The following is a 24,055-nucleotide window of genomic DNA, read 5'->3' as shown; positions in this document are numbered from 1 at the left end:
CCTTCAGACCACTTATATGTATTAATTTATTAATTTGCATGTTTTGAACCATCCCTGGGATAATGCCAACTTGATCAGGGTAAATAATATTTTTGATATATTCTTGTATTCTATTTGCCATTTTGTTCAGGATTTTTGCATCTGTGTTCATGAGGAAAATTGGTCTGTAATTTTCTTTTTTTGCTCTGTCTTTGTCTGGTTTTGGTATGAGGGTGATGCTGGCTTCATAGAAGGAGTTCAGTAGAATTCCTTTCTTTTCTATTTTATGGAAAATTTGAGAAGGAGTAGTGTCAATTCTTCCATGAAGGTCTGGTATAATTCACCAGTGAATCCATCTGGACCTGGGCTTTTCTTAGTTATAACTGCTTGGATCTCTGTACTTGTTATAGGTCTATTTAAATGGTTTACCTCATCTTGAATTAATTTTGGTAGGTCATATGAATCAAGGAAATCATCCTTTTCTTTCAGATTTTCAAATGTGTGCATACACACACACACACACACACACACACACACACACACAATTTTTTTTTTTTCCCAAGTAGGGTTTCTAGCTCAGGCCGACCTGGAATTCACTAATTCACTACATAGTCTCAGGCTGGCCTCAAACTCATGGTGATACTCCTACCATTGCCTTCCAAGTGCTGGGATTAAAGGCATGTACCACCATGCCCGGCCCTGCATATATATTCTTAAAGTATGTCCTTATAATTGTCTGAATTTCTTTGGTATCTGTTGTAATAGTGCCTTTTCATCTCTAATTTTACTAATTTTTGTCTCTTCTCTCTTTCCACTGGTCAAATTTGCTAAGGGTTTATCAATCTTGTTTATCCTTTCAAAGAACCAACTATTTGTTTCATTGACTCTTTGGATTTTTTTTGGGGGGGTTCTATTTCATTAATTTCTACCCTAATCTTTATTATTCTCATCTACTGATTTTAAAAAAGTTTTCTTTCTTTATTTATTTAAGAGAAGGAGAGAGAGAGAGAAGCAGAGAAAATAAGAGAGAGAGAATGGGCATGACAGGGCCTCCAGCCACTGCAAACGAACTCCAGATGCATGCATCACCTTAAGTATCTGACTTATGTGGGTCTTGGGGAATTGAACCTGGGTCCTTTGGCTTTGCAGGCAAGCTCCTTAACCACTAAGCCACTCTCCACCCCCACTTTTCATTTCTTAATAGATTCATTTAATAGGTTTGCTTAATATTTACTGAATATAAACTCTGGCCCAGGTACTGTCTGTGATTTCATCTAATCCTTACAACTCTAAAGTTGGTTTGACAGGTGAGGAGATTGAAACCCAAAGAGATGAAAAAAATTGCCCCATGTTTATGTAAATAGTAGAGTTTCGATGCCATGTCTAGGCTATATATCATCAGAGTCCTTGCAGTCTCTTCTTCCTTCTGTTCATTTTCTACTTTGCTGCCAGTTTAATTCTCTTAAAACAAGGTTATGATCATTAATTATGACCTCCAGCTCAAAACTCCATGGCTTTCACCCAATTGCTACATTAATTCTAAACTCTTTTTTTATTAATTTTTTTGTTTATTTTTATTTATTTTTTTAAGAGCGACAGACAAAGAGAAAGAGACAGAAAGAGATAGAGAATGGGCACGCCAGGGCCATCAGCCACTGCAAACAAACTCCAGATGCGTGTGCCCCCTTCTGCATCTGGCTAACGTGGGTTCTTGGGAAACAAGCCTTGAACCGGGGTCCTTAGGCTTCATAGGCAAGTGCTTAAGTGCTAAGCCACCTCTCCAGCCCCTAATTCTAAACTCTTTAACCTTGCATACAAGGTTCTCCAAAACACTGGCCAAACTTACTTCTTTAGCCTAATCCAAAGCGTTTTATGTTCCTATTTCTCTATTACATTGTCCAGTGTTCCAATGAAAACAGTCCACTCTATCGTCCCGCAAACAGTCTTTCCTCTTACCCTCCTTGGTGAACTAATGCCATCCACTTGAAATGTTTTCATTGAATCCTGCCTTTTCTTTATGATCCACTTTAAAGTCCTTTTGTTTTAATGAAACTATTTGGCTCTTCAGCAAAAAGATTTTTCCTATCTCTTATAGTCACATAGCTTATTTTCTAAAACACAGAACAAGCACACATTCTCCACAGAACTTGCTGTATCATTAAAAAGAAAAAATACAATTTCAATCCCACCACTTAGGAGGTGAGGAGGATCTTGGGCTGGAGGTCAGCTTAGGTTATATGGAAAGTTACAGGCCAGCTTGGACTACATACCAGTGTGTATGTTTGTGTGTGTGTGTGTGCAATGAGTGATTCATCATTATTCCTTAAACTCAAAGCTGAGCTAATCCAGAAGACACATTTTAGAGGGCCACAGAGTTTGATACTCTTTAACTTTGTGTTTTTATGTGATAGCAATTGTAAAAAATACTGAAAGCATATAAATTCAAAAGAGCTCTTTTGCATTCATAAACTGCTATTTTCAAAAGAATAGGCAGGCTGGAGAGATAGCTTAGCCAGTAAGATGCTTGCCTGCAAAGACAAAAGGACCTGGGTTTGATTCCCCAGACCCTCTTAAGCCAGATCGGTCTCTCTCTCTCTCTCAAGTGTAATTTAAAAACTTTAATAGAGCCGGAGTGGTGGCACATGCTTTTAATCCCAACACTTGGGAGGCAGAGGTAGAAGGATCATAGTGAGTTTGAGGTTACCCTGAGACTACATAGTGAAATCCAGGTCAGCTGGGCTAGAGCAAGACCCTACCTTAAAAAAACAAACAACAACAACAAAAGGAATAGACCTTATTTAAAAATATATTTATTTATTTATTTATTTGAGAGAGAGAGATTTGGCATGCCAGCGCCTCTGGCCACTGCAAACAAACTCCAGACACAAGCACCACCTTGTGTATCTGGCTTTACGTGGGTCCTGGGGAATCAAACCTGGGCCTTTTGGCTTTGCAGGCAAGCACCTTAACCGCTAAACCATCTCTCTAGCCTGGCCTTATTTTCTGTAGCTTTTAGATTCATAACAAAATTGAGCAGAGTACAGAGTTTCCATGTAACCTTTCACATACTTCTTGGCATCCTCCTATCAACAGACTGCAGTAAGAAGATATATTTATTATAACCTGATGAACCTACTAAAAACCCACAGTTTGGGCTGGAGAGGTGGCTTAATGGTTAAGGCATTGCCTATGAAGCCTAAGGACCCAGGTTCAACTCCCCAGTACCCACGTAAGCCAGATTCATATGGAGGCACATGCACCTGGAGTTCATTTGCAGTGGTTAGAGGCCCTGGAACACCCATTCTCATTCTCTCTCTCTCTTTCTCTGAAAAATAAATTAAAACAAATTTGTTGTTGTTGTTTTATTTATTTGAGAGTGACAGACAGAGAGACAAGAAGGCAGAGAAAGAGAGAGAGAGAAAATGGGCACATCAAGACCTCCAGCTACTGCAAACGTACTCTAGATACATGCGCCACCTTGTGCATCTGGTTTACATGGGTATTGGGGAATCGAGCCTTGAACCGGGGTCCTGGCTTCACAGGCAAGCGCTTAACCTTAGCAGTTAAGGAGCTTACCTGCAAAGCCTAAGAATCAATGTTCTACTCTCTAGGTCCCACATAAGCCAGCCACACAAGGTAATGCAAGCACACAAGGTCATACATATACACAAGGTGGCACACAAGCCTGGAATTTGAATATAGTGGCTGGAGGCCCTGACATGCCAGTTCTCTCTCTCTTGCTCTCACTCATTCACATTAAAAAAAAAAAAAAAAAAGGTCAGTCTGTTGGGCTTGCCTCAAAAAAATAAGGGGTTAAAAAAAAACAGTTTATTATGGCTCACTCTTGCTGAAGAATTTACAGCAATCTTGTATATGCATATAGTACACATGGACCCTAAATTGAAAGAGACTCTGCTCATTCTTCTAGCCAATCCTTTTCTTTTTTTCTTCCTCTTCTTCTTCTTTTTTTTTTTTTTTTTTTTTTTTTTTTTTTTGAGGTAGCGTCTTACTCTAGGCCAGGCTGACCTGGAATTCACTATGTAGTCTCAGGGTGGCCTTGAATTCAAGTCAGTCCTCCTACCTGTGCCTCCTGAGTGCCGGGATTAAAGAAATATGCCACCATGCCTGGCCTATACCTTGCTTTTTAAAAAATGTTTTATTGGGCTGGAGAGATGGCTTAGCGGTTAAGCGCTTGCCTGTGAAGCCTAAGGACCCCGGTTTGAGGCTCGATTCCCCAGGACCCAAGTTAGCTAGATGCACAAGGGGGCACACACATCTGGAGTTCATTTGTAGTGGCTGGAGGCCCTGGTGCACACATTCTCTGTCTCTATCTGCCTTTCTCTCTGTGCCTGTTGCTCTCAAATAAATAAATAAAAAACAAAAAAATTAAAATGTTCTAATTTTTATTTATTTATTTATTTGACAGAGAAAGGAGAGAAAGAGGAATGAGCGAGTCATGGCCTCCAGCCACTGCAAACAAACTCCAGACACGTGCACCCCCTTGTGCATTTGGCTAATGTGGGTCTTGGAGAATTGAACCTGGGTCCTTTGACTTTGCACGCCAAATGCCTTAACTGCTAATGGCTAACCGCTAAGCCATCCTTCCAACCCTTCTTTTTTCTTTCTTTTTTTTTTTTTTTCTTTTTTTGAGGTAGGGTTTCCTCTAGCCCAGACTAACTTGGAATTCAATATGTAGTCTTAAGATGGCCTGGAACTCACAGCAATTCTTCTACCTCTGCCTCCCAAGTGCTGGGATTAAAGACATGCGACACCATGACTGGCAAGCCCTTGCTTAAAAAATTTTTTTTTGTTTGTTTATTTAAAAGAGAGAGAGAAAGAACACTCCAGGGTCTCTTGCCACTGCAAGCAAATTTCAGACACTTGTACCACTTTGTGCATTTAGCTTTATGTGGTTATTAGGTAATCAAACCTGGACTGGTAGGCTTTGCAAGCTAGTGCCTATAACTGTTGAGCTATCTTCCCAGCCTAATATCTTGCTTCTAAAAAGCAAAGAAAGGACTGGAGAGATGGCTCAGCAGTTAAAAATGCTTGTTTACAAAGCATGATGACATGGGTTTGATTTCCCATACCCATGTAAAGGCAGATGCACAGAGGCACATGCATCTGGACTCAATTTGTAGTGACAGAAGGCCCTGGTGTGCACTTTCTCTTTCTTTCTTCCTCCTTCTCTTTTTCTCTCAATAAATAAATAAATGAAATAACTTAAAAAAAACTGTAATATATGTCGGGTGTGGTGGCTCATGCCTCTAATCCCAGCACTTGAGAGGCAGAGGTAGAAGGATTACCATGAGTTCGAGGCCACCCTTGAGTCTACATAGTGAAATCCAGGTTAGCCTGAGCTAGACTGAGACTTTACTTTGAAAAACAAAAACAAAGGGCTGGAGTGATGGCTTAGCAGTTAAGGCATTTGCCTGCAAAGCCAAAGAACCCAGGTTCAATTCGCCAGGACCCACGTTAGTCACATGCACACGGGGACACAAGCATCTGGAATTCATTTGCAGTGGCTGGAGGCCCTGGCACACCCATTTTCTCTGTCTCTCTTTCTTTCTTTCTCTGTCAAATAAATAAATATTTTTTTAAAAAATAAAAACAAAAATCCTGTAATATAGACAGAGCAGTGAGAAGGAATCAATAGCAGTTAGTACTGACTGTTGACCTGAGAAAAGGCTTCAGTAGAGGGGAGATACTTGAGTTGGGCACTTAGTGGGCATACTTGAGAGGAAAGAACAGTAAATGTACAGAGAAAAACAGTGGTAAATCCAGGTCTGACACATCAGCAAATATAGGCATGATAGATCAGGAAATTGACTCAGCCTATGGCTAGAGCCAAGGTCAAATTGTAAAGACTCTCTTTACTAATCATGTTAGTTTTTACTCCCTTGAAAATGGGTAGCAAAGTTGTTTCAGAGGGATGATACACTGGGTGAACCACATAACTGGAAGAGTAACTAGTTGGAAAGCAGAGGTTCAGTGTAAGGGGGATTTGGGAGAGAAAAAGAGAAAGGAATGAGAGAGGATTATGATCAAAGTACTTTATATACATGCATGAAAATTGTAATTTAAAATGTTATGCTATGATATACAGAGACATTTATCTTACCCATAACTGTGGGCTAACTCCACAATGCATGACCCATATACCTCAACAAGGAGGGGCCAAGGGGAGGGGGTAGGTCACAGATGAGCCTAATAAAGGTACCAAACTGACTGTATTTGCTGAATACAAAACTAATTAATAAAAAAATAAAATGTTATGCTAAGTGAAAGAACCTATACACAGAAGGTCATATTTTCATGACTTCATTTATATGGAAGATCTAGAAAGGGCAAACTATAGAGACTGAAAGTGTATTGGTGGTTATGAAGGGATGGCAGGGAGGGCAGAAGGCAATGATAGACAGCTATGGAAATTTTTGAGGGGTGATTAAATGTTCTGGAATGAGATCATGGTGGTAATTGCATAATTTTCTATGTACACTATAATCATTGAATTATACTCTTCTTTCACATTTTTTTTTAGAGGGAGGGTCTCACTCTAGCCCAGGCTGACCTGAAATTCAGTATATAGTCTCAGGTGGCCTCAAGCTCACGGTGACCCTCCTACCTCTGCCTCCCTAGTGCTGGGGCATGCACCACCACGCCCAGTGAATTATACTCTTTAGAAGGTTGAACATGGTCCCAGCAATCCACAGTTCATCCTCATGGCCCCATGGGGTCTCCATGCAGGCATCCAGCAAACCTATTTCACATTGCCCATGGCCATTTCCAAAACACAAGACCATGTTGCAAACTCAATGACTCTCTTTCCAGCATTTCTTATACTCCACAATACCAGGTAGGGTGCCAATTTGTTAATCCAAGGGGGAATAAAGCAGACTTTGAAGAACGGGACTCCTTGAGCATTTAGGCCCCTTCAAAATAATCTACATTCTTTTGTTGCCCCATTACAGGCCAGCTGGCCTAATCTCAAAGGTTGTAATCTCTCAATTGCAGCTGAATGGGCAGCAGTTCACCCAAAGATTTTTCTTTCTGTGCCATATCCCTCTGTTCATACCAGCTCATTTCTATGCAAAGCAACCCTGCACAACTTCTCAGGACATGGGCATAAGAGCAAGCTTCTCACACAAACTAGCCCAGTCCAAGCAAAGCTCTTTCTCACCCTCATAAGCCAAACATCACAGTTCATAGTTCTTACTGCATTCAGGTCTTTTAACTCTGACCAGAATAGTCCATCAAGCTGTATTTACAGCACTGCAAGGCATCTCTTAGGTTGCCAGGTTCACATTGCTGGTAGAAAACACCTGACCAAGAGCAGTTTATGGGGAAAAAAAGGTTTATTTTGCCTTACAGGTTTGAGGGGAAGCTTCATGATGGCAAGAGAAAACGATGGCATGAGCAGAGGGTGGACATCACCCCCTGGCCAACATAAGGTGGACCACAGCAACAGGAGAATGTGTCAAACACTGGCATGGGGAAACCGGCTATAACACCCATAAGACCGCCCCCAACAATACACTCCTTCCAGGAGGCATTAATTCCCAAATCTCCATCAGCTGGGAACCTAGCATTCAGAACATCTAAGTTTATGGGGGACACCTGAATCAAACCAACACAGCTGGCAAGCTTTGCAAGTAAATAAGTGCCTTTAACAACTGATCCATCTCTCTAGTCCTGAAAGCAGTATTTTCTAAGCCAAATTCACTATCTTCATTTTCAAGACTCTTTCTGCTGGTGCCTAACTAGCCTTGGCATTGGCATTCCTCCTCACCCAATCTTTCAAGACAGAAACTTGTTCCTGGATTTGAAATCTCAATCCATTATCAAAATTCATAGACTCACCTGGAGTGGTGGTGCATGCCTTTAATCCCAGCATTCAGGAGGCAGAGGTAGGAGAATTTCTGTGAGTTCAAGGCCACCCTGAGACTACAGAGTGAATTCCAGGCCAGCCGGAGCTACAGTGGAACCCTACCTCAAAAAACAAACAAACAAAAAATCATAGACTTATTCTTCTTGAGGGGAGTAGGAAAGTTTTATTTTCATTGAGATGTAATTACTATACTGTGGTGGTTTGAATTAGGTGTCTCCATAAACTCAGGTGTTCTGAATGCTAGGTCACCAGCTGGTGGAAATTTGGGAACTGGAGCCTTATTGGAGGAGATGCATTGTTGGGGCAGGCTTGTGGGTATCATAGCCAACTTCCCCTTGACAGTGTTTGACTTGTTCTCATGCTGAGGTATCCCATGTATTTTGACAGAGGTGATGTCTAGTCTCTGCTCATGCCATGTTTTCCTCTGCCATCATGGAGCTTCACCTCAAGACTGTATGCCAAAATAAACCATTTCCTCCCATAAGCTGCTTCTGGTTGGGTGCTTTGTCCCAGCAACAAGAAGGTAACTGCAACAGAAAATTGGTACCAAGAAGTGGGGAGTTGAAACTTGACTGTGGCTTTGGCCTTTCGAAACTGATTTGGCCAGGTGTGGGGACACAAGACTTTAATCCTAGCACTTGGAAGGCTAAGATAGGAGGATTTCAGTTTAAGGCCAGCCTGAGACTAATTCCAGGTCAGCCTGGACTAGAGCAAATCCCTACCTTGAAACTGACACCCCTGCACCAAAAAAAAATTAAGCCCGTGAAACTGGCTGGAAGACTGTGGAAGGATTTGAAACCTTGGCCTAAAAAGATAGTTTGCATTGCTGAAGGCAGAGTTTGGTGGACCATTCTGGTTACAGATGAAAGACCTTGAAGAAGTAAGAACTGTACTCTGAGGCTTTGGTTTATGAGGGGAAGAAAGAGCTTTGTCTTGACTGGGCTAAAGATAGTTTGTATAAGAGGCTTATTGAATTCCTCCCATATTCTGAGAACTTGTCAATGTTGTGTTGCAGAGAAATGGAGTGGTATGAATGAATGAATATGACACAGAAAGAAATGAAAGTTTCAGGCTAGAAACAGTGTCCATTCATCTGTAATTGTTTAAGACATTACAACCATTAAGATTGGACCATCTGTTTTGCATTGGGATAGCAGAAGGAATGCTGACTTTGAAAATTGAGGGCCTGAATGCTAAAGGAGTGTCCTGCTCTTCAAACTCAGCTTTATTCCCCTCTGAATTAACAAATTTGGTAGCCCAGCTGATGTAAGAGGATCACCATGAGTTTGAGGCCAACCTAAGGCTACTGAGTAAATTCCAGGCCAGCCTGAGCTAGAGCCAGACCTTACTCTGAAAAAAAGGAAAAAAAAAAAAAAAAGCACATTTTCTGTGGGCTAGTGAGATAGATCAATAGTTAAAGGCACTTGCTCCCACAAAACAAACTGCATTGCAAATCCAATGACCCTCTCTTTTCGACATTTTATCAGACTTGGAGATTTGTCACTGACTAGAGTTGTTGGATTTGGAGTTACAGAGTTTGATGTTTGTCTTGATAGTTTTAAGCCTTGTATTGACTAAATGTTTCTTTGTTATGCCCAATACTATATTTTGCAGTGTGAATGTTTATTCTGTGTCATTATGGGTTTTTTGAGGTTATTTTTTGGTATTATGGCTCAGTTAAAAGATCTTGGACTATGGAACTATATGAACATCATTGGAATTGATAAAGACTATAGGGACTTTTAAGTTGGACTGAATGCATTGTATTTTACTTCATGTATGGTTATCAGTTTATGGGGGCCAGGGGTGGAATGTGGTGGTTTGATTGAGGTGTCCCCCATAAACTTATGTGTTCTGAATGCTAGATTCCCAGCTGATGGAGATTTGGGAATTAATGCTTCCTGGAGGGAGTGTATTGTTGGGGGCGGGCTTATAGGTGTTATAGCCAGTTTCTCCATGCTAGTGTTTGGCACACTCTCCTGTTGCTATGGTCCACCTTATGTTGGCCAGGAGGTGATATCCACCCTCTGCTCATGCCATTGTTTTCCCCTGCCATCATGGAGCTTCACCTCAAACCTGTAAGGCAAAATAAACCTTTTTTTCCCCATAAACTGTTCTTGGTTGGGTGATTTCTACCAGCAATGTGAGCCTGACTGCAACACCAACTCAGGCTCAACTCCCCAACATCATGTAAAGCCAGGTACAAAAAGAGTCACAGGCACCTGGGGTTTGTTTGTAATGGCAAGAAGGACTGGTATGCCTATATACATGCACATACACACAAATAAGTAAATATGGAAAGAAAATACTGCTTTTGTATACTTGTGTTTTTGTGGGGAACTCTTTGGGGCTGTTTAAGAAATGTTGGTCTAGAGCCAGGTGTAGTGGTGCATGCCTTTAATTCCAGCACTCCAGAGGCAGAGGTAAGAAGATCGCCGTGAGTTCAAGGCCACCCTGAGAATACAGAGTGAATTCCAGGTCAGCCTGAGCTAGGTTGAGACCCTACCTCAAAAAAAAAAAAAAAAAAAAATGGTGGTCTACAGTGGAAGCCCAGAAGGCATGATTGCACTTTGCAAAGCACTTGACCTGTGGAAAATTTATTTGAATAGAAAGTAGTTAGAGGAAAAGAAAAAAACCTGTGCTGGAGGGAGAATGTTTTATTCAGGATGAGGGTGAGAGGACCCTGAGCTTAAACCAGAGGATACTGACCATTTGCCTTTTCTCCAAGGACCAGGTTGCAGCCAATGTTGTCTGCTTCACTTCATTTTGTTTATCGTACTCCTGTGATAGGTACCAGAGAACATAAAGACCCAGAGCTTATGTTATTTTGAGAAAAGCAATTTTGTCAAGTTCAATATTGAAAAAGTATCTTATGCACAACATTTCAAGCCCTGCTTGCAACTCATAAATAAAAAGCATCTTAAAGGCCCCAGTGGACTGATGGGCTGACTCTCAGGAGGCTGCCTTTCACCTGGTATTTTCACTCAAAACAGCTCTTGGTAATTTTCTGTTGCCAGAGATGGTGGAAAGAAATGAGCAAAAGAGTTCATTGTTTGAAGAAGGCCCAAGGTTTTGAAACTATTATAATTTCTTATATAATTTTGCTTGAACTTTCCTAAATAAATGCAATTATTTTTAGCCAAGTTCCTCCAGAAAACCTAGGCTAACCTAGAAAATAAAGAGCAAGCTAGCCCTGAACTTGGCATCCTCTTTTCTCTGATTCTCCAGTGCTAGGATAGCAGTTGTACACCATCATGCCTGGTTCTAAGTGGGTTCTTTTGAGGTAGGGTCTCACTGTAACCCAGGTTGACCTGGAATTCACTATGTAGTCCCAGGCTGGCCTTGAACTCACAGCAATCCTCCTACCTCTGCCTCCTAAGTGCTAGAATTAAAGGCACGTGCCACCACACCCTACTTTTGAATAGAATCATTTTGATATCAGTATCCGGGGTGACTACCATTAGAATATAGTCTTTGGTTTCCCTCTTAAAGTTATTTATCTAGTCATGTGCAGAAAATACGGGGCCAAAGGATTTAGCATTCTCCTCTTTGAAACTGGTCCTGATTACTTGTTCTCTTTTTACAAGTGAGGAAATAAATGCAGAAATAGGCTGGTTTGAAACTGTGAAGCAGTGCCAACTCTGATTAGAGCCCTGGAGATTTGTGGAGTGCCAGAAGTCTATTCCCAGCATCTCTTATAGCAGGAGATTGTTGAATTAATGTCAGAGTTCATTATTTGTTCACTTAGGAAGTATACAAAATACCATTTGCCTTCCTCCAAATTTTTATAGAGTCCTTCATAATTTATGAAGTCATCTCATATCCATTATCTTATTTTAGCCTCAATTCAATCCTGAAAGATATACAGCTTAAAGGGTTTTTTTAATATATGAAGCACTTCATAAATTTGTGTGTCACCCTTGAGCAGGGGCCATGCTGATCTTCTCTGTATTGTTCCAATTTTAGTATATGTGCTGCAGAAGTGAGCATAATTTTTTTAAATTACTGTTTTACAAAAAAATAAAACAGAATTCAAAAAAGTGAAGGAATTTGCCCAAGGTTCACATGGTTTCCAAATGACACCGTGAACTAGCATTCATTCTTGTGACTTCACCTCCAGTGTCTTTCTATAAGACATTCAGCCTTTGAAATCTGGTCAGAGCTTCATTGTATTCCTTTTCTTTTAACACAGACTCAAACAAAGGACTTTTTATTCCCTTTTCCAACCGGGAAATAAAGGATTCCGTAACCAGTGACCCTGCAATCCAAGACAATGGTACATCAGGTCAGAAATCAGACATTTTCCCACTGGGGACACAGGTAATATATGCACTGTCCTGCTGATCTATTGACTAGCCAATACTAATAAGTGAATGTCATACTTACTGTACATGTAAGCTTAGTACATTTTATGCCAGGTCCTCAAATAGGGATGCAACTGTTAACAATTTGGAGCTGGTTATAAAATTTCTTTTCTTGCGGGGTGTGGTGGCACATGCCTTTAATCTTAGCACTTGGGAGGCACAGGTAGGAGTTTGCTATGAGTTTGAGGCAACCATGAGACTACATAGTGAATTCTAGGTCAACCTGGGCTAGCGTGAGACCCTACCTTGAAAAACAAAATAAAAAATAAAAAAATTTTAAAAAAGAAAATTTTTTTCTTTACTCGATCCCTCTATTTCCTGTACCCTGATTCCTTAAATTTCCTACCTCTACCTTTTAATAAGGAACTCTTACATTTCAAGGTGACTTGCCCAAAAGCTGCCTCTTCTGTGTAACAGACAGAAGAAAATTAAAGGGTAAGATAGTACGGAAGTAATGGATAATGGGAAGGTCAAGATGACACAATAATTGGAGAAAATTAAAAATAACAAATACTGGACTGGAGAAATGGCTTAGCAATTGAGGCATTTGCCTGCAAAGCCAAAGGACCCAGGTTTGATTCCCAGGACCCATGAAAGCCAAATGCACAAGGTGGTGCATGTGTCTGGAGTTCGTTTACAGTAGCTAGATGCCCTGGTGTGCCCATTGTCTCTCTTGGTCTCTCTCTCTCAAATAAACAATAAAATATTTTTTAAAAAACAAATAGTTGTTGAAAAATGGCAGAAGTTGTGTAATCATTATGTGAGCAAATATGATACAAAGAGCAGAACTTATAAATTTGTAAGCAATGAAACTAGAAAATAGATAGAGGAAGAATATTTTTATTTATTTGCATGGAGAGAGAGAGAGAATGAATGGGTGTGCCAACGCCTCTTGCTATTGCAAATGAACTCCAAATGCATGTGCCACTTTGTGTATCTGGCTTTATGTGGATACTGGGGAGTTGAACCTGGGCCTGGCAGGCTTTGAAAGAAAGTGCATTTAGGTGCTAAGTCATCTCTATAGTCCCATTTAAAAAAACCTCTTTAGGGCTGGAGAGATGGCTTAGCAGTTAAGCGCTTGCCTGTGAAGCCTAAGGACCCTGGTTCGAGGCTCGGTTCCCCAGGTCCCACGTTAGCCAGATGCACAAGGGGGCGCACGCATCTGGAGTTCGTTTGCAGAGGCTGGAAGCCCTGGCGTGCCCATTCTCTCCCTCTCCTTCTGTCTTTCTCTCTGTGTCTGTCGCTCTCAAATAAATAAATAAAAATTTTTTTAAAAAAGGTATAGAAGAGAACTTGGACCAAGCATCCCAATGCTGTCTCTCAAACAAATAAATATAATGTTTGGGAAAAAAAAACCTCTTTAGGCGGGCGTGGTGACACATCCCTTTAATCCCAGTACTTGGGAGGCAGAGGTAAGAGGATCGCTGTGAGTTCGAGGCTACCCTGAGACTACATAGTGAATTCCAGGTCAGCCTGAACTACAGTGAGACTCTACCTTGAACAACCAAAAAACAAAAACAAAAAAAACTCTTGAGGGCTAGAGAGATGGCTTAGTGGTTAAGGTGCTTGCCTGAGAAGCCTAAGGACCAGGATCAATTAATTCCCTGGTACCCACATAAGCCATATGCACAAAGCAGTACATGCTTCTGGAGTTCATTTGCAGTGGCTGGAGGTCCTGACATGCCCATTGTCTCTGTCTGTCTCTCTTCTCTGTATCTCCCTGCTTGCAAGTAAATATTAAAAACAAAAACAAAACAAAAAAATCTCTTGGGGCTGAGGAGATGACTCAGCAGTTAAGGCACTTGTCTATAAAGTCTAATGACCTAGGTTCAATTCCCCAGTACCCACCAAGTGGCCCATGCATCTGGAGTTCGTTTGTAGTAGCTGGGGGCCTTAGCATACCCATCTTCTTTCTGTCTATATGTCTCTCTATCACTCTGCTTGCAAATAAATAAATAAAATATTTTATTTAAAAAATGTTAGACAGGCATGGTGTTGCACACTTTTAATTCCCGCACTTGGGAAGCAGAAGTAGAAGGATCACCATGAGTTCAAGGCCACCCTGAAACTATATAGTGAATTCCAGGTCAGCCTGGGCTAGAGTGAGACCCTACCTCAAAAAACAAGACAGCTAGACATGGTGATGCATGCCTTCAATCCCAGCACTCAGGAAGCAGAGATAGGAGTATCACTGTAAATTCAAGGACACCCTGAGACTACATAGAGACTACAAAAAAAAAACAACACTCAATATAAATTAATTAATCAATTAAGTAATTAATTTTTAAAGGGCTGGTGAGATGACTTAGCAGTTTAAAGCACTTGCTTGTAAAACCTGCTGTCCTGGGTTTGATTCCCCAGTACTCGTGTAAAGCCAGATGCACAAAGTGGCACATGCATCTGGAGTTCTTTTGCAGAAGTAAGAGGCCCTGGCATGCCATTCTTCTCCCCCCCGCCCCCCGCCTCTACCCCCACCCCTCTCTTTCAAATAAATGAATACAAATTTAAACCCTTAATACTGATTTAAGGAAATAGAGACAAAGGCTATTCCAATTTATAAAGTTCGACAGCATTTCTAACTTACTTTTAAAAACCATCGAAAAAAAAAACATCAAAACATACCTCTGAGATTACTTTTGATTTTTTGTTTTATTGAGGCAAGGTCTCACTCTAGCCCATGCTTACCAGAAACTCGTTTTGTAGCCTAGGCTGGCTGGCTTGAAATCAACAACAATCCTACCTCAGCCTCCCAAGTACTAGAATTAAAGGGATGAGTTACCTTGCCCAGCCCTTCTTTCTAAACTTTCAACTTATTTTAGATGCAGGAAGCAACAAGAAGAGAGATACCAAGTGACAACCACCCAGAAGATGGTAAATATTTTCCTCACTGAATATTTCCTCCCACATTAACAGAGAAATCTGGATGTGATGAGGTTTGGGAGCTAATGATGTTATAGCTCTGGGTCTGTGTTTGGTCAACTAAACTTAGTTTTGTAACTATATGGTATATATTATTCATGATATCTGATATTTCCTGGGCTTTTTATTTAAGAGAGAGAGAGAATGGTGCACCCGGGCCTCTTTTCACTGAAAATGAACTCCAGATGCATGTGACACTTTGTGCATTTGGCTTTATGTGGGTACTGGGGAATTGAATCCAGGCCTGAAGATTTTGCAGGCAAGTGCCTTTAACCACTGAGCCATCTCTCCAGCCCCGTTTTGTGTTTTTTGTTTGTTTGTTTGGTTGGTTGGTTGGTTTTTCAAGGTAGGGTCTTGCTTTAGCTCAGGCTGACTTGGAATTCACTAGGTAGTTTCAGGGTGGCCTCTAACTCATAGCAATTCTCCCTCAGCCTCCCAAGTGCTAGGATTAAAGGCATTTATCACCACTCCCTGCTGTTTTCTTGAGGTATGGTCTCAATCTAGCCCTGGCTGGCCTGGAACTCACATCAATCCTCCTACCTCTGCCTCCCAAGTGCTGGGATTAAAGGTGCATGCCACGACGCCTGGCTGTTTTGTTTGGTTTTTTTCCCTGCCGGTTTTTATTCATATTATTATTTTTATTTGATTGTCTAGGATCATTGCTAGCTATTATATTTGAATAATTGTTTGAAGTAACAATTATTAGTCTTAAGTGAGTTTTTCTTTTGCAGAACAGACTTTAATTTGCTTCTGCCAAGTACTTAGAACATTATCAGTCTGGGATCACTTTAATTCCAGTTTAAGGTTCCCTAAACCACCCAGATTGCAAACCTGGACTATCAATGACTATCAAAACTGACTTACTTACATCTTACTCCTATTCTGAACATTGTGTCCTGCCCAGAGTTTACTCTTAATATGTATGTATGTCTGTGTGTGTTGTAGAGAGGGATGGTCACCTCCTTTGCCTTGGGTAGAACCTGTACTTGTATTTTTGTTCCTTTCACCTTTAAGGCTAAAAAGGTAAAAGTAGTTTTCTATGATAAATATGTTGTTTCCTAGATTTCAATCTAGAAATTCCTCACTATCTTCCTAACTCTTTGTTTCTTTTTAAAAAGAATTTATTTATTGCATGTATATGTGTGTGTGGGGGGGGGTTACTCCAGGGTCTCTTGCCACTGCCAACAAGCACCAGATGCTTGTACCACTTTTGACATCCAGTTTACATGGGTACTTGGGAACTGAACCTGGGCTGACAGGCCTTACAAAGAAGTACGCATAACTGCTGAGCCATTGTCCCAGCCCCTGTTGCTTTTAAATATTTATTTTATGTTCTTTATTCTTATATGAGAGAGAGGGGGAGAAAGAAAGAGGCAGATAAAGAAAGAATGGGTGTGACAGGGCCTCTAGCCACTGCAAACAAACTCTAGACCCATGCATCACCTTGTGCATCAGGCTTTACATAGGTACTGGGGAACTGAACCCCAATCCTTAGGCTTTGTAGACAAATGTCTTAATCACTGAGCATCTCTCCAGCCCCTTGTTGATTTTAAAAATACTTATCATCCCATTTTTATACACCTTCAAAAGGAAAAGAGTCAAATTATCTAATTTTTCATTACTTAAATCAGAAGTTCTTAATGTATTTCTGTTACCCAAAGATATTGTTCCATAGCCTTTATCACATTATATACGCTGATGCTTGGTAAAACATTGGTGACCTTATAGGGCCTTAGGAGCATCTATGTTAAAAGAGTTAATATGGCTAACCCCGTACAGAGTACTTTGTTTGCTAGGGAAGCCCTCCCAGCATATGAAACTCTGAAAGGACGGAAGAGCACAGAACCTTCTCTTTTGTCTGCTGTGGTACTTTGCCCAGCTATGAGGCTTTTGGATGATAACAGCTGTCTGAAAGAAATGCTTTATAACTGGGTTAATGCCTAGCCCAGGGAGTTTCATTTTTAGAGTTTTGCATTCCCTGCCAATTAATCAGCTTAAGAGAGCAGTTTCCAATGAGTGAGCCTAGAGCTTTTGGTTGGAGTTTGGGAGCGGCAGCAGGCAAGGAGTTTATGAAATCATAGGCCAACTATTGTCAATAAACTCAATACGCAAAATCATAATTATCATGTGAAGGTATACCAACTCATAGTAGCCCACACCTATGATCTAGCACTTGGGAAGTAGAGGAAATAGGATTTCAAGTTCTAGACCAGTTTGATCTATATAGAGAGACCCTGCCTCAAGAAACAAAACAAGCAAATTTACTAGCTAAAGGGAGCTCAAAAAATGGCTCAGTGAGTAAAGAGTATGAGGATCTGAGAGCCTGAGAAGACCCGAGTTCACTCCCACCACCCACATAAAAAGCTGGGCATGACCATACACACTTCTAACCTGATCCTTTGAGAGGTAGAGACAAAAGAATCTCTGGGGAACTAAACAATTCTGAAAGTACAATTTTAGGAGGAAATTTCTAAATTTCTTAAAGGATTCTATTCATATAAAATTTGTTCCCTGAATGTTACAAATTCTTTACTTATTTATTTGAATGTTCCACATGTTTTGTTGTTTTTGTATTTCATATAGAAGTCCTTTTGTCATTTTGCTACCATATATCAAAATTAGAAATCACCTCTTCCTTAGAAACTTTTCTGGGTTAGTGAGCATAAGTATCTCAAGTAGATTCTCATTTTGTTTTTCCCCACCTTGTTGATTAGAATTCAGACACTACTTGCCTCGTCAGTCCACAGTTCGATCCCCAGAGAAGATGACTAGAGATGGATACCGAGTATCTTTTTCAGATATTAAAACCTCAAGTTCTCCAGAAAAGGACTTGATACCAAAGTCTGATTTGTATCCACTTACCCATGATGTCTCATTGAGTAAACGCCTGGATGTGGGTGATTCTAATCAGATCCTTCCCTATCAGTTACCTTCTGATGTCGGTCTGGAAAATTACGATAGCCATTATTCTCAAAGTCTATGCCTGCCTGGAAATCTTGTCAAAAAGCCTCAGAAAAGCAAGAGCTGCCGAGAATATAACATAAAGCCTTCTAATGACACAAAGGCCACCTCATACCATTCCTGTGGAGACTCACTGACTTCTTTGTCAAACCCGGATTCCAGCACAGGAAGGCTTTTGAAGCTTAGCTCAGGTAATAGCCTCCTGTCAGTTTTACAGGCCTTTTGCATGGGCATGCAGATGGAAAGTATAACTGGGAGTTTTGAAGTTAATATTTTGTAAGTTGCATTAGTATTTCTTAAATTGTATGCCAGGGTCACCAGTGGTCCATGGAACTTCAGAAGTCTGGAGGGTATAAGTTTAACATAACAGATACAGTAGAGAAATTTTATAGAAATGTGAACTGCACAACTAAATATTATTTTAGTTAATTAGCATCCCAGGATATATTTCCAGCAGCATCTAGTCTTCCCTGGCCACAGTCAGTACTATTCAGAGTTAGAAGAATCTAGCTTCACAGTACATGATAGAGATTGTTCTTAAATGATTTGTTAATTCATTTACTAAGCTTTTTGAGCATCTGTTATTTGCCAGATACTGATCTAACACTAGAATAAAGTAGCAAAAAAATTCAAATTCCATGTCTATTTTATCATGATTTTTTAAAAAGTCTTTACTTTCATTCTAACAAATTAAGACAGATAATAAGTTTTCATGTAAAATGTTGGTTATAAGAGCTGTGATGGAAAATATCACGAGTGCATAGGGAGTAACAAGGCAATATTTTAGATTGAATGGCCAGGGAAAATTATTCTGATGAGGCACCACAAACATTGAGACTTGAAGCAAGTGAGAGTATAAGCCATGTGGGTGACTTGGTGGTCAAGGGAGAGCTTTCAATATAGAGGACATTATCAGTGCAGATCCCTGAGGCTAGAGCATTGCCTGTGGAGTTCAAGTAAAACAGAGAATCTAGTGTGGCTGCAGCAGAATAAGGTACGTGAAGTGTATATATATGTATGTATGTATGTGTGTGTGTGTATATATATATATATGAACTTAAGGGGGTACCAAACTTTCATTCTAGGTGACATCAGAAGTAGTTGGAGGGTTTTTAGGGGAGTAACATGAGCTTACTTAAGGATTACTCTGGGTACTGGTTGAGAATGGAATCCAGGAGGGCATGAGTGGAAATAAGAACTGCTATTCAAGAGATTAGAGCCCAGATAAGAGTTGGTGGATTGTGCTAGAGAGGTAGCAATAGAGGTGGTGGAAATATGTTCTGAAGATTCAAACCTACAAATATCTCATGAAGACAGCACTCTATGATTTGCTGATGGACAAAGTGTGAGAGAAAGAGGGCCAATTATTCCAAGGTTTCAAGTTTGGATGGCTGGATATTTTGAGTTAACATTTACTAAGATGATAAGAATGGGGGGAGGGACAAGTTTTAAAATAAATATCAAAATTTTGGATTTTATATTAAGTTTGAGGTGCCGTTTAGATACTAACTTGATAATTGGACATAACAGTTTAAGGTTCAGGAAAGAAAGTATAGCTAAAAATATAAATCTGTGGATAATAATCTATGGATCATACTAAAACTATGACAGTGGATAAGACTCTCACCTAGGGGTGAATATAGACAGGAAAGAGCTCTAAGAACTGATCCTTAGCCCCCTGAGAATCTGAAGTTGAGTTGATAAAGAGAAACCACCATCAGGAGTGAGAAAGAAGCCAGCTGTGGTGGTGCACACCTTTAATCCCAGCACTCGGGAGGCAGAGGTAGGAGAATCACCATGAGTTCAAGACCACCCTGAGAATACATACAGAATTCCAAGTCTGCCTGGGCTAGAGCGAGACCTTACCTTGGGGAAAAAAAAGAACAACAACAAACAGGTATTTAACAAGGAGGCAGAGGATCTATGCTTACCAATACAAGACAGTTGATAGATTTAATGTGGGAATAGCATGGATGTTTTCATTGTCTCTGTTTTCTTGGTGAAAGATAGATCAGCACCCAAGAGGAAGGAGGAACAAGATGGAATTAGAAGTTTGAAGTGAAAATATGTGAAATAACCCTCTGAGGAAATAAACTGACCAGAGTAATGTATGAGGAGAGCTGAGTAGTACTAAGGGTCTAGATAAGCTTGCCTATGAGTTCAAGTAAGGGAGGTCAGCATAGGTGTGTGTTGTTCTCTAGCCATGTTCTGCTGCTCAGGTGTAGGCTGGGAGCATTTAACTAGAGTTGAGGTCTTCTTAGGTGGAGGGAGAAAGGGTCCAGAGAGTTAAAAATGTGTGCTAGAAGTTAGCATGGCCCTTGGACACCATCCTAGATAGCGATTGATGGATGTGAGCCATAAGAGTTGGAGGGCAGGTTCACCTCCCAGCCTCTTTGCTCCACAGATCTGTATGCTACAACCCATTTCAACAGTGACTCTACTCTGCTGGTCAATGTAGAGCAACAGTTATCCAGTAGCTTCGGTGATTCAGCACCAACACATGGTCCTTTTCCAAACAACTCTGTTGTGGGAAACTCTTTTCGGACACTGCTATTGCCTCCAGGGACTTCAGAAAACAGAGACATATTGACGAAGAGGTCAATAAGCCCATCAAGGAGAGGATTCAAGCGGAAGGACAATATTCTTGCCAACCAGAATCCAAAGCATAGTTTCCATGATGTGACAAGCAACAAGGCAAGTAGTGTGTGTGTGTGTCTGTGCGTGTGTCTGTATGTAAATGCTCAAGATCAGAATGTGGTCTTGATGGGGATGGTGTTGGCTATCATCAATAGTATTAGGATTTCTGGGGGATTTTCAGAGGGCTGTGGTCAAAATTACTAGCTAAAGCCTATGATACTTCTGCCTTTGAGAAAATTATTTTCCCACCACCATTTTTTCAATTCTATCATAAGAGAACTGTCCAGAGCATAAATATGATGGGGAAGTACTTTAACTAATAGTTTGTAAGAGTTTGCACACAGGAAGGAATAGAGAAGTTGCAAGAGCCTTAGACTCTTAAGATCTCTGTGACATGGATGTTTGTAGTCTTATTATGCTTATATATTCTTTAGGCACAGGTGGCTAACTTACTTGAAGTAGCTTTTATAAAAATCATTGTTGGAGCTGGGTGAGGTGGCACATGCCTTTAATCCCAGCACTCAGGAGGCAGAGGTAGGAAGAGAGCTGTGAGTTCAAGGCCACCCTGAGACTACATAGTGAATTCCAGGTCAGCCTGGGCTAGAGAAAAACCCTACCTCGAAAAAAAAATCATTGTTGTGGGCTGGAGAGATTGCTTAGAGGTTAAGGCACTTGCCTATAAAGCCAAAGGACCTCGGTTCGATTCTCCAGGACCCACATAAGCCAGGTGCACAAGGTGGCACATGCGTCTGGACTTTGCAGTGGCTGGAGGCCGTGGCATGCCCATTCTCTCTCTCTCTCTTCCTCTTTCTCTCTTTTCTCTCTTGCTCTCTCAAATAAATAAATAAATAAAGATATATATATATATATATATACACACACACACACACACACACACACACACACACACACACACACACACATATATATATATGGAGAGAGAGAGAGAAAAAAAAAAATCTTTGTTGGGCTGAGAGATGGCTTAGCAGTTAAGGCACTTGCCTGAGAAGCCTAAGGACCCAGGTTTGATTCCCCAGTACCCACATAAGCCAGATGCACATAGTGGTTCATGCATCTGGAATTCATCTGCAGTGGCTAGAGGCCCTGGTGTGCCTATTCTCTCTCTCTCTGTCTTTCTATTTGCCTTTTTCTGTCTCTCAAATAAATAAAAGTAAATTTCGAAACAATCATTGTTCACACTGAGACTACATAGTAAATTCCAGGTCAGCTTGGGTAGAGAAAAACCCTACCTCAAAAAACCATTCCCACAATATAATTTATTTTTTATTACTTATTATTTTTTATTTATTTTTGGTTTTCTGAGGTAGGATCTCACTCTAGCCCAGGCTAACCTGGAATTCACTATGTAGTCTCAGGCTGGCCTCAAACTCAGAGTAATCCTTCTACCTCAGCCTCCAGAATACTGGGATTAAAGACATGCACCACCACACTGGGCCATTTTTTTCCTTTTTTTAATTTATTATTTTTTAATTAACAATTTCCATGAGTATAAAAATATCCCATGGTAATACCCTCCTTCCCCCCACTTACCCCTTTGAAACTCCATTCTCCATCATATCCCCTACCCCTCTCAATCGGTCTCTCTTTTATTTTGATGGCATCATCTTTTCCTCCTATTATGATGGTCTTGTGTAGGTAGTATCAGGCACTGTGAGGTCATGGATATCCAGGCCATTTTGTGTCTGGAAGAGCACGTTGTAAGGAATCCTACCCTTCCTTTGGCTCTTACATTCTTTCCGCCACCTTTTCCACAACGTCACTTCTTTCTAGCACCATGATGCCTTCTGAGTCATCCCAAGGTCACTGCCACCTGAAAAGAGAAGATTCTCTACCAAAAGTGAGAGTAGCATTAATATATAGGTATGAATATTAAGAGAAGTGCTTACTGGGCAGTTTGATGAGCATAGTATATACATATAGCCAGACAGCAGCAGATGTTATACCCCTAGGGCTCATGACTATCCCTGTTTTAGGTTTTCAGTATCAAGGATGCATTCCCTCCCATGGAGTGGGCCTCCAGTTCAACTAGAAGGTAGTTGGTTTCCACCATGACAGACATGCCAGTATTGTACCCGTTGGCTCATTTGGCCTGGCTGACCAAATATAAGGCTTACAGTGTCCACTGTTGAGTATCATCATGGATGATTTCTCTCTCTCTTTCCCATTGAACTGCATGCAGAATGGCTTCTTCCAGCTTTCTGTGAGCTGGTATACATGGAGGAGGTTATCAGCTTCGTTCCAGCAGGATTTTTCAGTGGCCTTGCAGCCCAAATATGTGGAGTCTCCAGCAATAGGGTCTTACCATCTATTCCTGGTGGAAAACCAAGAGTCTTGGCAATGTCCTATAATGTTTTGGGGGCATCAGGGGACCCTCACTGGAAGGTATCCCATCCCTGGCTGGGCCATTTTTTAAAGTTTATTTTTACTTATTTGAGAGAGAAACAGCAAAAAGGAGGCAGAAAGAAAGAGAATGGGCATGTCAGGGCTTCTACCCACTACAAACAAACTCCAGTTGCATGTGCCACCTTGTGCATCTGGATTTATGTGGGTGCTGGGGAATCAAACCCAGGTCCTTAGGTATTTCAGGCAAGTACTTTAACTGCTGAGCCATCTCTCCAACCCTGGGCCACATTATTTTTATTTTTGTTTTTGTTTTTTAAGGCAAACCCACCAGACTGCCTTTAAAATTTTTTTTGGTTCATTATTTATTTATTTATTTGAGAGCAACAGACATGGAAAGAAAGGCAGAGAGAGAGAGAGAGAGAGAGAGAGAGAATGGGCGCGCCAGGGCCTCCAGCCACTGCAAACAAGCTCCAGATGCATGCGCCCCCTTGTGCACCTGGCTTATGTGGGTTCTGGGGAATCGAGCTTTGAGCCAGGGTCCTTAGGCTTCACAGGCAAGCGCTTAACTGCTAAGCCATCTCTCCAGCCCCAGACTGCCTTTTTTTTAATGCAAGAATGACAGAGTAAGGGGCTGGTGAAATGGCTTAATGGTTAAGGTATTTTCCTGAGAAGCCTAAGGACACTGGTACAATTCCATAGGACCCAGGTAAGCCAGATGCACAAGGAGACCATGCATCTGGAATTTTTTTGCAGTGGCTAAAGGCCCTGGCTCTCCCATTCTCTCTTTCTCTCTATCTGTCTCTCTCTCTGTGTCCTAAATAAATAAATAAAATATTTAAAAAAAAAAAAAAGAATGACAGAGAGAATTGGCATACCAGGGTCTCCAGCCGTTGCAACTGAACTCCAGACACATGCACCCCCTCATGTGCACGTGCAACCTTGT

General features: G+C 40.9%; 1 protein-coding gene and 1 non-coding gene across 4 annotated transcripts in view; one reads left to right on the top strand and one right to left on the bottom strand.

The window, feature by feature from the left end:
• Lrrc36 (leucine rich repeat containing 36) overlaps window positions 1-24,055 on the top strand; it is an 86,099-nt gene that overhangs the window by 31,008 nt on the left and 31,036 nt on the right. Inside the window, exons 6-9 of one of the 3 annotated variants that reach the window (XM_045140053.1) lie at window positions 12,060-12,187; window positions 15,051-15,102; window positions 17,865-18,302; window positions 20,516-20,805. In XM_045140053.1, coding sequence (XP_044995988.1) covers window positions 12,060-12,187; window positions 15,051-15,102; window positions 17,865-18,302; window positions 20,516-20,805 — 908 coding nt within the window. Of the gene's footprint in view, window positions 1-12,059; window positions 12,188-15,050; window positions 15,103-17,858; window positions 18,303-20,515; window positions 20,815-24,055 lie in introns of all 3 variants that reach the window. The other 2 variants (XM_045140045.1, XM_045140061.1) reach the window with 2 other exon arrangements.
• Window positions 11,751-11,857, bottom strand: LOC123458188. The gene has a single exon (XR_006635486.1). It is a non-coding gene; the product is annotated as a U6 spliceosomal RNA (small nuclear RNA).

This window comes from Jaculus jaculus, chromosome 1 (assembly GCF_020740685.1).
Source record: "Jaculus jaculus isolate mJacJac1 chromosome 1, mJacJac1.mat.Y.cur, whole genome shotgun sequence".
NCBI lineage: Eukaryota > Metazoa > Chordata > Mammalia > Rodentia > Dipodidae > Jaculus > Jaculus jaculus.
The sequence above is the reverse complement of the archived record's forward strand: the minus strand, read 5'-3'. Positions and strand labels throughout refer to the sequence as shown.